The 13,937-nt window shown below is 39.2% G+C and overlaps 1 protein-coding gene across 1 annotated transcript in view; it reads left to right on the top strand.

Annotated features, from left to right (window-relative positions):
- UBE3D (ubiquitin protein ligase E3D) overlaps window positions 1-13,035 on the top strand; it is a 120,073-nt gene extending 107,038 nt beyond the window's left edge. The window contains exon 10 of the mRNA XM_045009651.1: window positions 9,753-13,035. Within this exon, the coding sequence (XP_044865586.1) occupies window positions 9,753-9,773 (21 nt within the window). The 3' untranslated portion in view covers window positions 9,774-13,035. The remainder of the gene's footprint in view (window positions 1-9,752) is intronic.
- The last annotated feature ends 902 nt before the right edge of the window (window positions 13,036-13,937 follow it).

Genomic DNA, 13,937 nt, shown 5'->3' with positions numbered 1-13,937 from the left:
CCCTCAGGCAAACATTTTTTCTACAGCAGTTTAAACCATTTGCTGTAGAAAATAAGTGCTGCTTAGGTCTGCATGATTAGCTGAGGCTTGCAGTTCATAACAGTATAAAGCAAACAGCATCTGGTCTTGAGAAAGAAAATCCTAAATTCTGTGGATTTTTATTATTATTATTATTCTGGTTGGATTTAGATCAGTAATTACAGTGCAGTATTAGCACCATGTTCCATCTATATCCATGGTTTGTATTTAAGTCTAACAAAAGTAAATACTGTTGTGAGATCGGTGCCTCTCTACATAACACATTACCAGGAATAATGGCTGCTATAGAAAGAAAATGGGAACAGGCCAATGATGGGGGTTGGGAATGAGACAAAATAAAATTGTTAGGGTTTGTAGCCATTTAAATTTGGATTTTAAAAAATCACTTTTCTTCTTCCCTTAAAACATTTACATTTTTAAGCAATATTTTCTAGTATGCTGAAAGAACTTTTGTAAAATAAAAGCCAACAGAGATTGATCTTTTGTCTATCTTTCTGGCTGCTCTTCTTAGACTTCCTTCTAAAGCTTGGTCATGCTTCACATGCTGCTCTTATGTTAGCAGAAACCGCAGCCTGGAACTTCAGAGGATTGCTCTCTCTTTCACATTTACCTCTGTTATATCGCAAGTACAAGCAGCCTAGTGTAACTCAATACTTCTGAGAAATGAACACTGTTAAGAAGGATAAGATGAAAGCATGTATGTTAGTTACAGACTGACTTATTTCAGACTGCACAATATCAGGAGGCTGTCCTGAGGAAAGTAATCCCATTGTTAACATAGGCATGTGTTTGATTCTCACTGTCCTAGCACTGACTACGCCCCACTCCTTTCAAATAGTAACATTCAAATCTAGAAATGTCTGTGCACTTCCACAGATCTGAATCCTTCCCAAGCCATCAGATGCTGCTTAGGGCATGAGCAAGACTCTGCCATCCCTGTCTGTCATGCTGTTTGCCAGACTGGCTGCTATGTTGTGTTTCTATAACTCATCTGTTTGACAAGGATAGGTTGTTGGCTGCTATTGCTCAGCCCCTGCCTGGATGATCATGGACTGCTCTTCTACTGGTTCCTACCCTTTGACCTGTCCGTCTTGGGTGGTCCTGCGAGGAGTTAAAACTTCCACTGGTATAGTTCTCAGGGTCACTGAAACACACAAGCCTTCCCCCTGTGCCAAGGTGCAGACCCCAAGGAAGGAGTTCCATAGATACTGAGGTAATAAATAACTGCCTGCTCGCATGTACTCTGATAAAGGCAGGTGCCTTTTTATTGGGCCCTGCGTTCACTGGAGACATAATGAAGTGGGCATATGTTCAGGTTTAGCAGTTAAATAATCCTTCAAAGTCATTTTCATTTTGTTTTTGCAAATGTATTTCCAGAACATGAATTGTGGATTGCACCTCGGTGGACTTGATTCTCCAAGGTTGGGGGTGAATATGTGACCCATGCAGATGGAAGCCAATTGACTAGGCAGTCTTTGGTTTGATTGTGGTTAGCATAGTTAGTCACTGCCCACAGTCACTAATCCACATTGCGAGCTAATTGTGATTGTAACAGAGCAACGATTGCTTTGTTACTGGTAGTGATGCAGGAAATGAATAGTATACATATTTGTGTGTGTGGAGTTATCAGGCAATTATAATGGAAGATTGAATGGAGTATTACCCAATCCCTTAATTCTCTGCTTGAGTTGTTTGAAAAGACAGGGTTTGGAACCTCTGGACTTTGGTGAGAGAAATATAAGCCAGGAGCCAGTTATTCATGGAGATGTTCCCTGGACAAGATGCAGATGGTTTGCTCTTCCCACTTCCTGGTCTACCTTGATCTTATGCCAGTACAAATTGAGCACAAAAGTTGTGATGAATCAGATAGTATTAAGGCCTTGCCTACACGCAAAAGTTGTTTTGCTTTAACTTAACAGTTGTAGTTAAATGAGAGAGAATTTAAGTACATTTCCACCTGTGAAGTGATAATGAATAGGGGTTGTATTGGACATGCCATGTACACCTGTGTATTTTACTGGTATGAAACATATAGGTATTAGAAATCCTGTGTCCCTAACTTTTAAAAGCACACACTCCCCTTTATTTATGCACCATTCTCTCACTTTGGAGTGACTAAAAAGTAGGAGCAGTTTGAAAGTTTGTGATCCCCGTGATTATATACTGAAACTCAGCTTTCGACACCTTTGTCATTTTTATGTTTTGATGAAATAAGCACATAACTTAATCTCTGCTTCCTAAAGCTGATTGCTTCAAAAACAGAACTGCTTGTCCTTTTCTTAGCAAAGAGGAGAATTCTCTACAACTCCATCTTCTTTATCTCCCTCAATTCAGACAGCCCCTTTGCATCCACTGCTTGTAACTTTGGCATCATCTTTAACTTTTCTCTTCCTCCTGTATCTACTGTCAGCTCCGCAGGATTGCCTGCATACTCTGAACACACAGATCTTGTGTTTTGTTTTTTTTAAATACATTGCTCATCTAGCTTGAGCCTTGCCTCTGCTCATCTAACACCAGACATCCTCTCTATCTGTTCTATCCAGAATGGGAATACGGTGCAAAGAGATTTCTCTCCAGCAGCTTCTGGAACAGCCTTCTTTATCTCTCTGGCTCATTGAGTCTCCATTGCTTTTCAAACTTTTTCTATAAATAACAGCTTTTCTCCCTCACCTATTCCTCTTAATTTTTTTGTTGGACCTGTGACCAAATCCTTAATTTATTCATTATGGAATGCCTTTACACCACTGTTTTCTGGTGTTCTTACTAGACAATCTCTTGTATTCTTTAACACTGTGAAACACTTTGAGATACAGCTAGTATGAAAAACACGGTGCAAAATAAAATGTTATCAGAAAGTTTCAAGAAGGTCTAAAATTAAACTGCGCGGACATCTATTCCTTCCTGAGCAAACCAGTATTGCTAACATTATCTTTAACTATATGTACATCTAAAAAACGTATATTGGCACCCAATTGTTTTTTTTTTTTAAAGTATGAACAACATTAAAAGGGCCCGCAATTACCCCTGACATTTCCAACTAACACTCCAATCTCTTATAAATATTAAGGAAAAGTTTCAAAAACTTGACAAAACAATTTGTCTGGCATTAGGGTTACCATACATCCAGGTTTTCCTGGATATTGCCTTTTTTTTTTTTTGAGGCTCTGTCTGGGCAAATTTATCAAATAACAGGAAATGTCCAGGATTTTTGCAGAGCAGACATTGCAACTCAGAAAGAGTCCCGATTGGTCCACTTCCTGATTGGTTCCTCCTCTGCATCTGTAGCTGATTGGTCCACAGCTGCTGGATCCTGTCCCCCTAGGCCCCGCTCCCAGCCCTGGGGAGGAGGTCCCACAGGGAGCAACTGACTGACTGCTGTTGCTGCGTCCCAAGCTTGCACCATCTTGCATTGCACGCTGAATTGTGTTACAGCTCTGGCAGACCCCAGAAGGAATCAAGTCCCAGGGGTGTAAGATCTCCAGTGCAGATAGAGAAATTAACCTCAGGAACCAATAGTGAGATCAGCCCAGTGGCTCATAACTGCAAGGGAACATAGAGAAAAAGACTACTTAGGGCTTTGTACTTCATGACTAACCATGTTGAACTGTGCCAAGAAATAAACAGGGTGCCAAAGCAGGTCATAAAACACTGGTACTGTGGGCTCATAGCTAGCTATTTGTCCCACTGAGCGATGAGTGTTGGGCTTTTTCAGTGCTAAGCTCAAATAGAGAACATTGCAGTAATGTAGCCTGGGGGTTACCAAAGCAATGATTGCTGTAATGAGGTCTGCATTTCAGAGAGGAATGGTCACAAATAGGACTTCAATGAAAAGGCACTACCTGCCACCGAGATTGGAACAATAGCATCAGTGGATGGACTATGATCATGAAATTGCGACCAGATTGCCGGCGGTCTGGCACATTGAACTAACATGGACTCACTATCCAGTTAATTTCTTCCTAAATATCAACATCATTTCCCAATTTTGTCTGAATTCATCTTAACACAGTTTATTCCAAGGCATTTGTCACAGTCGCTGGAAGAGCAAAAAAAAAAAATGGCAGCTTCCAGTTGTGATGACAATCAAAGAGATATTGATTCTTGGTATATACAGAATAAGCCACCTTTCTTAACTTTCTGTGGATCTGAGAATTTGTGTCAACATTTCTGCCATTTTACCTTTTACAATAAAAACAAGCTGGTGTGATTTGTCTTTTGCACGTGTGTGTGTGTGTATGTATGTATGTACATATATGGCTGTGCTGCACTGCACTATATATCTATAAAGAACCTGCAAATGTAGAGTTTGTATTCATTCATTAGCTGAAGTTTTTTGCAGCTTCTTGTACTGTGAAAACTAGCAAGATGGAATGCTGAGACTTCACTCAATATTGTGAAATAGAATAATATTATAATATTTTGAAACAAATAGTAGATTAAAGCAATTTTTCTTGGCACAGGTAAGGATACATAGAGTACAAAAACCGGCATTTAAAAGTTGGCTAATATAAACTGGATTGAGTCTCTTGAAAAAGACTCAGTACACTGTACTATCTGCAACAACAAAAACATTCTTGTGTAAACTGTTCAGAAAACTAATTATCTTGACAACTTAGTTTGTAGATCACCGTTGTTTTGTTTGGTACTTCTCTTTCATAGTGTGCTGATAGCATTCTTCGTAGCTTATGCACAATGTGCCTCAGTGGCATGTGATCAGGATTCATTACTGAATTTTGTCCACTGGTGGGATCATTAACTTCCCCGGGCCCAGGGGCGGCTCTAGCCATTTCGCCACCCCAAGCACGGCGGCATGCCACGGGGGGCGCTCTGCTGGTCGCCAGTCCCGTGGCTCCGGTGGACCTCCCGCAGACGTGCCTGCGGAGGGTCCACCGAAGCCGCGGGACCAGAGGACCTTCCACAGGCACGCCTGCGGGAGGTCCACCGGAGCCGCCTGCCACCCTCCCTGCGACCAGCAGAGCGCCCCCCGCGGCATGCCGCCCCAAGCACGCTCTTGGCGTGCTGGGGCCTGGAGCCGCCCCTGCCCGGGCCGGCCTGGGTACTGACAGGGAGTGCGTGAAATACCATGTTTGTAGGCTTTGACAATATTATCTGTGGTGATCCCTGATGAGGCTAGTAGTCTGTGTCTCAGAAAGGCAATAGGATGATAGCTGGGGCAAAAACTCCCACAAACCATCTTCACAAACCCACAGATCTGTAGTTGAGTTAGAAGAAAACAGCAACCTTAACTTTTTTGATACTATAATGTTGCTAAGATGCATGAGTACATATACAATAATTGTGATACAGACATATAAGATACAATTCCTCCGGTCATTGAACAAATAGAGGATGGATATTATTAGTGTTTTACAGCTTACTATTATTGCATTTTATAGGCTTTCCTTTGAACCCATAGAATTTAATAAATTTTAATCTTTAATTTGTATGTATTCTATATAATTTGTTGTATTTAAAATATTGTAGGTACTTGTTAGCTAGTTTTATGATTTCCCAGTGTTATTACTCTTTTGTTGTTGGAGACATCAAATATTCTGATGATCTACTGTGGTTTTCTTTCATTCACTTTGGTAATATTTGCAAATGCAGTCACAAAGCATTCTTTTCTAAGTTTTTCTTTTTATTCCACAGCAGGGAAATATAACAGTACAAAAAAAAACCCAAAATACACCCTCTACAAGGAAGTATTTCATTGCATATAATCATCTCCAAGGAATCAAATGGTCAAATTAAATAAACACATCAGCTGTAATGATATCACCAGTACTACGTAGTGAAAGATAGAAGGATCCTGCACTGAGTCAAGAGAAAAATCTATCTCAAGTTTTGATTCTGTTGTATTGAAATAGTTGTTGCTTCTCTTTCTTGTTTCTGTCTGTCTCGTTTTCTGCTAGATTTCTAGCTCCACTGAAGTCAGTAGAAGTTTTGCCTTTAACTTCAAAGGAGCCAGGTTTTCACCACTAGTCTGGTTGTCTGCAGGGGCGGCTCCAGGCACCAGCGCACCAAGCGCGTGCCTGGGGCGGCCTGCTGGTCGCTGTGGGGGCAGCAGTCAGGGAACCTTTGGCGGAACGCCTGTGGGAGGTCTGCCGGTCCCACGGATTCGGCGGCAATTCGGTGGCGGGTACGCCGAAACCACAGGACTGGTGGACCTCCCACGGGCATGCCGCCGATCCACATTACCAGCGGACTTCCCGCAGACGCGCCACCGAAAGCCGCCTAACTGCCGTGCTTGGGGCGGCAAAATACATAGAGCCGCCCCGGTTGTCTGTGACTTTTTCGTTTAGATTATTGGTTAAGTTGCTGTCTCTGTTAATACGGATAGCTAAATCAGGAGCAAAGGTGGAAGGTATATTGGGTTTCCTGGCATTTGAGAGTGGGAGTCAGTAGTTTAGAGGATTAATATCTTCCATCATTAGTATTTTCCAGGCAACCATAGAACTGTTGAAATTTTTTCCAACAGAACAAGTTTTTTTTAATTGGAAAATGTTAGTTTGACAGAATTGAAATGTTCCATGGGAACATGTGGTTGGGATGAAACTTTTGAAAGAAACTCATTAGGCAGACAGGTTTCCCTGGGCAGTTGTCTTCTTGGGCAACTACATTGGTGGTGGGCCAGCTATCTGCCTGGAATATTTAAAAAATATTTCAAAAATTTCTATTCCATTGAAAAAATTGCATTTTCAAAAAAAAATGTTTTTTATTCTGATGCAAAACTTTTTTTATGCAAAGTTTTCCACAGAACAGACATTTCAGTTTCTGCACAGACATTACAGTTTCTGTAATAAAGCCCATGGACATGTGGAGCTTTCCAATGTGGTCCTATTGTAATTGTTGCAAACAGCAAGTGGATACTGAGCAGTTGAAATGTTGGGATTCAGATTTTTTCCATTATAGTCAGGAAGTGTCATAGTCTTGGTTAATTCATTGTCTATATTCAGGTTATTATTGATGCAAATCCTTTCCTAGTACAAATCCCCTAGATGTGTCTGAAGACACTAAGTATTCTGCATCTTCTCTAGCAAACATCTGAGTGTCTTTTGAGTATTCCTTTGGCCATCTGATCAGAAAGAAATATTTTATTTTGTGCAGCTTTATATTTTGACTAATCATTTGATATAGTTTCTGTTTTATTTGCAATTCAATCCCTGCCAGTTCATCATATTTAGTACATTCTTTGAAGACAGTCTCAAAACAGTCTGGGGATTAAAGATCAGCATGACATCCACATACATGTAGTCTAATAGTTTACAAACCCAAGATGATATTGAGCTTTACTAGATCAGTAATTGCTTGTGTAGTTGATCCATCAGAGTTGCAAGGAGCATGAAGGAAAAAGGTCAGCATATGTCTAATGACTCTTCTTCTTGCTGTGTTTCTATGAGGCATCAGTTCTGTTCCCTGGGTGTTTTCAGCAATATGCTAAATGCCCTATTGGCTTTTTCATCCTTCCATAGTGGCTTCAACGTGTTTTCTGAATTACCTTTTTGATCAGCATAGTATTAAGCTTCCCCAGTGTAATAGTTAGCTGTTTTGCTTACTCAGGAGGTCAACTTTGCTCATCCTTTTTCCCAGTTGTTTAACATCATATTCTAATTGTGTTCTACTAGTATAGATTGCCAGTTCTGAGGAAGGCTGAAAAGAACATGGAGAGAGAGCCATTACATGCAGCTGAACCAATAGCCAATAGGATGGACCCATTTACTCCCACAAATCCTTGGGCTTTTTGTATTTGGCAGGTCATACTCCTTGTCCCTTCTGTATTGCCATTGGTCCTGCACACCAAAAGGAAGAAGGTGGATCATTTTCCATGCAGTGTTTGTCATGTAGTTTTCCTCCTTCCAGGATTTTTCTGTAAAAAAATGCTGTGGACCACAGTGGGGTCACAGCTGAGAATGCCACATTCAGGACAAACTGATCAAAAATAGGGCAGACATACCCCAAAACTGGTGGTTATTCTAACATTAGAGTTCACCATGTGAGCAACATAACAAGAAGGCAAAATACAGTCCCCTTATGCAATCCAGCCCCTATCACCACCCAGACATCTGATCTTTATGATGAGAGGTTACTGAAAAACAGAGTAATCATATATATGGTTCTTCTAATCCCAAGGATCAGCCACTCCCCCAAGTCAATATATATACTTAAATCTTACCAAATACCACACGTGTAGCCAATCCTTTAGTAACTTAACACTAAAGGTTTATTAATACAAAAAGAAAATAAGAGTTATTAATTGATTAAAGGAAATGTGTGCATTACAGTTGTTTCAGAGTTTGCAGGTCAGGATAGTAGCAGTGATGTTAAATCTGCTATTTTATAGTAATTCTCTCTGGTTCACCCAAATGGATTGGGTGTCATCAGTCCATTGTCCAAAGCTTCCTTTTGTTAGAAATCATGTCCAAAGATATGGGGCAGGATTGAAGACAAAGCAGTGATGTCACAGTCTCCTTTTATACTTTTAGCTCAAATGTATGGAAAGTTACTGGCAAAAGATAGAGTCATATCACATGTCCTTATGTGCCTTGCTGAACCACGGGGTGACCATTGACTCAATGCTTTCTAAAACGTCTTCAGGAGGGGCTCACTGGGTGATCTGATTGTCTTTAATGGGCCATCAAGCAGACTGCCTAGTCTAGATGCAAATCTGTCTTGGGGTGTCACCCAAGAAAACAACATGTTTGAGATACAAACTCTTAGCCAATATTCATAACTTCATATGCAAAGATGATACATTGATTTAAACAGGATAATAATACTTAGCAGTCTATAACTTTTCCATTGATACCTTACATGACATACTTTGTACAAGATTTATTGCAACTTTGTAATAGTGGTGACTGTATTAGTGTAATTAGTTATCTTCCTTTTTATGCAGCATCGCAGATGTGTCTTGGACTATTTCTTAGTCACTTTGAAATCTGAATGAGTTTTTCTATTAACTCTGATGAGATCAGGATTTCATAGCAGATAGAGACAACATTCTTAAAACAAGCTAATATTTTGGGCAAAATGGGGAGTATATCAGGGATTGAAATTGAAACCAGTTTCAGAATACTGTCAAATGTCTTTTTAAATTAGACAATAATATAATATATGGAGATATACCTATCTCATAGAACTGGAAGGGACCTGGAAAGGTCATTGAGTCCAGCCCCCTGCCTTCACTAGCAGGACCAAGTACTGATTTTTCCCCAGATCCCTAAGTGGCCCCCTCAAGGATTGAGTTTATAACCCTGGGTTTAGCAGGCCAATGCTCAAACCACTGAGCTACCCCTCCCCCCAAGATGAGCACCTTTTACTTTTGTCATTTAGAAACAAATTGTATTTCTGATGCAAGGAGAAAAACGTGTATACATGACTTTCCCTCACAGAAATACAGACCAGAGAATCTTGCTAATCCTTGTTGCAACTGTGAAAACTCCTACAGCTGATTTAATTCAGCAGCAAGCATTGAACAGTGGGTTTGAGGATATTAAGGGGATAAATAGAAAAGTAGAAAAAACACATTAGAACTATCTTCAGCATTAAACAATCACTTCTTTGGGAAAAGTACTGCACAGCTTTGGGTGAATGTACTTTTCTGTGAAGTGATAATAAGTGCAACATTTCTTTGAATTGCAGGAGTCCTTTATGCTTTTTCTCGCCATGCTGAAGCTAACAATTATTTTGTTTTGTTTTGTTCTCTTTTACAGGTTGCCTTTTTGAAGATGTGAAGAATCCAGACACATTAACTGAAAATTATTCTCAAGTTAACCTTCAAATAAAATACAGAAATATAAGGATAATTTCCATTGGGATGACTTTCCAGCAAGAGTCAGTGAGGGTGCAAAACCTCAACATAATATTATTTTATTATTTATGATATTTGTTGGATTTTTGGTTTTGAAAGAGCAAAGCCAATGACTGAGAAAGTTGGTTTAGACAGGCATACATTACAAGACTGGAGTTCTGAGAGTGACTTATGTCTGAAGGCTGGAGTGACCATAATGATGACCTCTTAATCACCCAGGGAAAAGAAGTCAAGTATCTTGATGGATAGTAACTTATGTATTTTATGTGGAAAATGAAGAACTGGCAGCCAGCAGAGGGTATAAAATATTTAATATCGTGAATTCTAACTCAGAAATATATATGCAAATTTTACCACTTTTCTCACTTTTTTGAGTTGGCAGAGGTAATCAGACAACTAGAACTGTAAAATGTAAACTTGTTTTCCAGAAAACTTATGTATGTAGCATATACATTATTTCCATATTAAATCCTACTCCCTAATCAAGAGAGGGTGCAGGCGTGTAAATACTACCTTCTATGTAAAACTGAATGAAATTGATAATGCATTAGTTAAAGTTCACAAACAAAATGTTTTTGTGATTACTTAAAAGAGATTATCTTGCAACTACAAAAAGAAGGGTGTCTGTGAATACAGGGTTCATAGAAGTTGCTGAACTGACAGTCCTCTGTTTGCGAAGCACGTGTATCTCAGGTTGTGAGAACATAAACTTCCCCACACAGCCCTTCCTAGACGTTCCTAGGTGCCTCAATCCTGGCTTGGCGGGACCATATCTATGAAGTAGTTCAGTCCTTATTGCCCATTCAGTACTTTCTCCTCTTATCAGACTGTCAAGAAAAGTTGACAAGTGAGTTAGTGCTGATTGGAGTTGGTAGCAGTTTCTGTGTTGTAGACACTTATCTACTTGTAATTGGACTGATACCACCAAATGCATTCCATGTGGAACAAATAACCTTGCGCTGTTTCCAATTTTGGAGTGGATGTCTCATTCTTTAGTTGTCAGTAATCACTTTGGTCTCCATTGTGCAGAGAGAGAGCCAGAGAGGATGTGTATATATGTGTGGGCAGTGGAGGGAAAGATGAACTATTCATCTCTGCATAAGCACCACTACTACCATAATTCAGCTGCCACCTTGTACTCTGCCTAAGCTAAGGATATGGCTGAACTTTTGAGAAAATTCATATTGTGGATCCCTTTTATACTGTATATCTGAGCCTTGTATTAACACATATTTGGAACCCTGCCCATTTTGTAACCTTAATCTATTTTCTTATGTGTCCTCAAGATTGCCACAGAATACTATTGGGGCCAAAAACTTAGCACGATTCAAAAATGGGTCACATATTTATATGGATAACTAGATGATCCAGAGTTATACTAGTTTATGCTACCATACATTTTGGTTAGAGTTATTAAACACCATGATTCAGGTTGTAAACTAATCTCTAAGTATAGGGGTTACGAGAAGACCGAATATAGGATGCAGATTAGCCCACGGTTGTCTGTTCTGTTTTGTGCCTTCCCCTGAAGCATCTGGTGCCGTCCGCTTTTGGAGACAGAATACTGGATTAGCTGAACCATAGGTCTGATCCAGTCTCACTGTTCTTATGTCCTGAAGATGCTTGGGAGAACCATTTCTACTGAAAATAGTGGAAGAAATCCTGTTTGTACAGGCTGGCTATTTTGCAGTACTCATCTTTAAACAATTAAGAAATTAAGAGGGACAAGATGGGTGAGGTAATATCTTTTATTGGACCAACTTCTGTTGGTGAAAGAGACAGCTTTTGAGCTTACCTCACCCACCTTCTCACTCTTTAATATCCTGGGATCAACACAGCAACTACACTGCAAACAATTAAGAAATAAGAAAGCTGTGAGCTTGTCAAAGGACAATTCTTTAAGAGGAACAGGTTTAGAGGGAGAGATTCTTGTTATGAAGAGCTTCTTTAAAAACCCTGGGATTCCAGGAGAAGTCAGCACTTCCTTTACATGTTTGCAAATAATATTGTTCTAACACACTGGGATATAAGTGGAGGTTAAGACCACTCAGCAACTAGTTTAGGTCCCATCCTACTTTTTCCTCATTATTTTAGATTTGAGTATTCAAATAAAAGCAGAAGTGTGGCATTTTTCACATATATATTCTGGGGCTATATTGTGTACTTCCATGATAATTTGTCTATATAACAGTGGTGAGTCATTTTGATTTTTCTCTTATGAATACAATTAATTTTTCACTAATTTTTTTTTCCATTTTTGTTTTGCTCTGTTGTATGCTGGTCTCTGCTTTCCAGAATATGATTAGGCCAATAAAGGAGGGAAAACATTGAAATGACAGATTGCTACACTGTGATTGTAAAGCCACTTTCCTCCTATTTAAATGCCTCCTGTTGTGATTTTGCATCAATAGAGCAATCTGCTCCAGAGAGTATTTATGCTTTGTATGTTTAAAATCTGTCATCGTGTCAGTTTCTCCTACATAATATGGTATTAGGGACATAAATAGTTAATATACTTCTAATGGCAAATGAGGTTCTGAGATGACAGGTGCAGGCAAATCATTAACTTGATTTATCAGCAATACAGAAGAAAATATCTGCATGAAGTGGGGCACTATAAATAAATATAAATCAAACCCATCCTGGCTAATTTATCACTCTCAGAAAACCTTGTAGAATATCACAGTGAAATGTTATGCTTCTAGTGTGTTTGGTTCGAAAGGATTCCTGGGGAAGTATATGAGAGGAAACAGCAGAGGTAGCATTAGGCCAAATGTACAGCCTCACAAAGCCATGCTCTTCAAGAATCTTGGGTTTTTTTGTTTTGTTTTTAAGCCTGGTCTTTGTCCCTGTACCAGGAAGGTGAGGGTTGTGGGCTGCCAAAGACGAGCATTTCTGGTTCTGGTTGGGTTATTTTTCCTGCAATTATTAAGTTATTTGGACAGGTACCTAGAAAACTTCAGCCCACATACAGTAATGTATAAATGTATCAGAAGTGTTCTTGTCTGAAAATGGGTTTATTTGCCAGTATACAGAAGAAGGGGAGAAAAGTCAATAATGTCCCCTTAAGAGGATTCATTGTGATGACAGGTGATGCATTATTATAACAGACTGAAACTCATCTGTAGAGATGAGTTGTCTCAGTTTTTTTCTTTTAAATCATTCAGCATTTTTCTTTAGCTCTTTTCATAGGCACTGGTGTACTTGAATCCTGATGAGTTCAGTTGTTGCCTTTTTAAAACTCATTAATTGCCATATTTTTATAAAGCATTATAATCTTCATGTGGGAGGGTTATTTTTGCACACTACTTCTTGTCACAACATCCTTGTGATCATTCACAATTAATGGTAAATCTAATGTCATCTTTTAAATTCCACATTTATATGTGTCCAAAATAGAAATGTTGCTTATTTTTCAAGTTTATAAAGGGTGCACAGAAGACCTCAGACACATGAACAAAAAATTATTTTTTTTCCACAATGCCTACAAGCCCTTAGTTAAAAAAAAGCTTTTCAATTCTGGTTTAAAATAAATAGAGTGATTCTGCAGATAAGCATTTTGGGGTTAAACACACAGTGTGTCTACACTGCAATAAAAGCTCTAAAAGTTCAGTGTAGACATCCGGTCTCAAACCAAAACTGGATGTCTACACTAGTTGGATAGCCCTGCAGCTTGAGCCCTGTGAGCCTGAGTCAGCTGACATGGGTTAGCAGCAAATGTTTTATTGCAGTGTAGACATACCTTAACATGCTTTTGTCAGTTCCCTTTTCCATATTGTGCTGTCTCTCAACAGTTAATTGACTGTTAACTTAGAATAAATCTAGATAAAAACAGTGTTTGAAGTGTGAGCATGTATAAATTTGGTTTTAATGTAATTGTAAAACCCCACTTTGTCCTTTTCTATTATGTTACATCTGAGGATTTCTATGCATTTTACAAACATTAACATATGGTCTGGCAGAGCTGCAAAACATATCTAAATCTTCTGAATGAACCTGTCCTTTAAAAATGTGTCAAGCTTCATTCATAATTTGAAACTATGGTCTCCTTTAAAACTGTTAGAAGCTTCACAGAGGCCTTGATCCT

The sequence above is a fragment of the Mauremys mutica genome, chromosome 3, assembly GCF_020497125.1.
Source record: "Mauremys mutica isolate MM-2020 ecotype Southern chromosome 3, ASM2049712v1, whole genome shotgun sequence".
In the NCBI taxonomy this organism is placed as follows: Eukaryota; Metazoa; Chordata; order Testudines; family Geoemydidae; genus Mauremys; species Mauremys mutica.
Note: the sequence above shows the minus strand (reverse complement) of the source record. Positions and strands in the feature narration are given on the sequence as shown.